At 41.6% G+C, this 2205-nt stretch overlaps 1 protein-coding gene across 1 annotated transcript; it reads left to right on the plus strand.

Annotated features, from left to right (window-relative positions):
* Nucleotides 1-1025: 1025 nt before the first annotated feature.
* LOC108768570 (uncharacterized) lies at nucleotides 1026-1448 on the plus strand. Its single transcript, XM_018519036.1, has one exon. It carries the CDS (start codon nucleotides 1026-1028, stop codon nucleotides 1446-1448), a length of 423 nt encoding a protein of 140 aa, XP_018374538.1.
* Nucleotides 1449-2205: the final 757 nt, after the last annotated feature.

Consider the following 2205-nt stretch of genomic DNA (forward strand, 5'->3'; position numbering starts at 1 on the left):
AGGCATTGGAGAAATCGTTCAAAACGACATGGAGATATGATCGTACGCGCGCTTCAGGATACGCAGAAAGATATCTCGAACGATGTGGAAAAAGTGCGAAACGTGGAGGAAGTCTCGAAAAGTATAAGCGCGCTATCAACGAAAGTGTCCAACGAGATTCAGAGTGATGTAACTGATCTGCGTCAACAAATGCTTAATATGGTGACGAAAGAGTTGTTAGAGACTAACGAAATTCAACGAGGTGTAACTGATCTACGTCAACAATTGAATAATACGGTGATGAAGGAGACGTTAGAGAAACCGTTTAAAACGACAGGGAGAAATATTATCGTACGAGCGCTTCAGGATATGCAGAAAGATAGTTTAAAAGTGCGTAGCGATACGGAAAAAAGATATCCGACGCTATCACACGTCTGACTCGGATGTAACTGCACGAATGAAAAATATAGTGACTAACGAGATATTGGAGAAATCGTTCAAAACGACAGGGAGAGATATGATCGTACGCGCGCTTCAGGATACGCAGAAAGATATCTCGAATGATGTGGAAAAAGTGCGAAACAACGTGGAGGAAGTCTTGAAAAGTGTAAGTGCATTATTGATGAGTGTCCAACGAGATTCATCGAGGTGTAACTGATCTGCGTCAACAAATGAATAATACGGTGACGAAAGAGACGTTAGAGAAATCGTTTAAAACGACGGGGAAAGATATGGTCATGCTGGCGCTTCAAAAATTATTTGACGATATTCAGATATTGCATCGCGGTGTAAGTGATCTGCGTCACCAATATTGACGAAAGTGTGTAACGAGAACGAGATTCGGTATCTAAATCGAGGTGTCTACGTATTCAAACACATCTACAGTTATCGCATCTAGGAAGGTTTAAAAGATATGCGCAAAGCTTGTTCCTGTCATAACAGAGAGAGATAAGTGTCGAGAAACGAAAACTCGTGAAAGAACTTCACGCACCTGCGCGAAGAAATTTTCCACGTCGTCGCGTCGTGGTGCACGATCGCGATGATTTATGGCAAGCCGACGTAGTCGAGATGCGTCCTTATGCGCGATTCAAAAAAGGTTACAATTACATTTAACAGTTCTCGATGTTTTGAGTAAATACGCATGGGCTCTACCACTCAAGAGCAAGAACGGAAACGACGTAGCCGCAGCGTTATCTAAAATATTTCGCGAGGACGAACGATACTCACGAAACCTGCAGACGGATCAAGGAAAGGAATTTTACAACGCTACCATGCAGAAAAACATTGTTAAGAGATACAACATAAATCATTATTCGACGTATTCGGTGATGAAAGCGTCGATGGTGGAACGATTCAACCGCACACTCAAGAATAACATATGGAAAACGTTCACGTTAAACGGCTCGTACAAATGGATCGACGAACTACCGCGTCTATTGTCAGATAAACGACTCTTGTCGATGGTATAGTCATGTAAAAATTGCCGCTCCAACGAGGCTCAAGATAGGCGATCCAGTGCGCATTAGTAAATTCAAGACAAGTTTTGAAAAGGGTTAGTAGGTATACTGTAGCGGTTCTAACTCCGGTCCTCTGAGGGGAGCGCGGGGCGCGGGGATACTGAGGCGAGGGAAAACGGGGATTTTCGGTGGTGGGGGTATGACGTCATGCGGAATGGCAGTAAGATTTTGGGGACTGCAGTCACGTATAAGACAACAAAAAACATCACAAAAAAAGAAAATATTGCCATGAACAAAAAAAAAACAAATACTTATAGAACGAAAAGTGTTACAAAGGGTATATGCTCCAACCGTTTTTCGACCAAGATATAGCGTAATGTAATTTTTCTGTAGAAACAATATTTATTAATTATTTTAACCCTTCCGTCCACTACGGGGGTCTTTTTCGACCCAAGCGAAATTTCAAAGTGCTGTAACTTTTGAAAACGGGCACTGAAGGCGCCATATCCCCTCCCTGATTGTTACTCGCTAATTATGATATTATGATTAGGACTTCAAGTTGAAGGTTGAAAGAAGTTCCATGAATTTTTTCAGATTTTTTAAAGCACTTTTACTAGTTCAAAAAACGCCAAGACGATAACGACCCCCGTAGTGGACTGAAAGGTGCCGAAAAAACATAGTGGACGGAAGGGTTAAATACCTAAATACAACCAAATTTTATAATTATTGAGAGTAGGTATAGTAGGCGAGTTCTAACTCTATGTGGCTA

Source organism: Trachymyrmex cornetzi, unplaced genomic scaffold (genome assembly GCF_001594075.2).
Source record: "Trachymyrmex cornetzi isolate Tcor2-1 unplaced genomic scaffold, Tcor1.1 scaffold809, whole genome shotgun sequence".
Taxonomy (NCBI): Eukaryota; Metazoa; Arthropoda; class Insecta; order Hymenoptera; family Formicidae; genus Trachymyrmex; species Trachymyrmex cornetzi.

Excerpts from the sequence above, each read along its gene's own strand:
- LOC108768570 (XM_018519036.1), top strand. The coding sequence starts at position 1,026 with ATGGCAAGCCGACGTAGTCGAGATGCGTCCTTATGCGCGATTCAAAAA.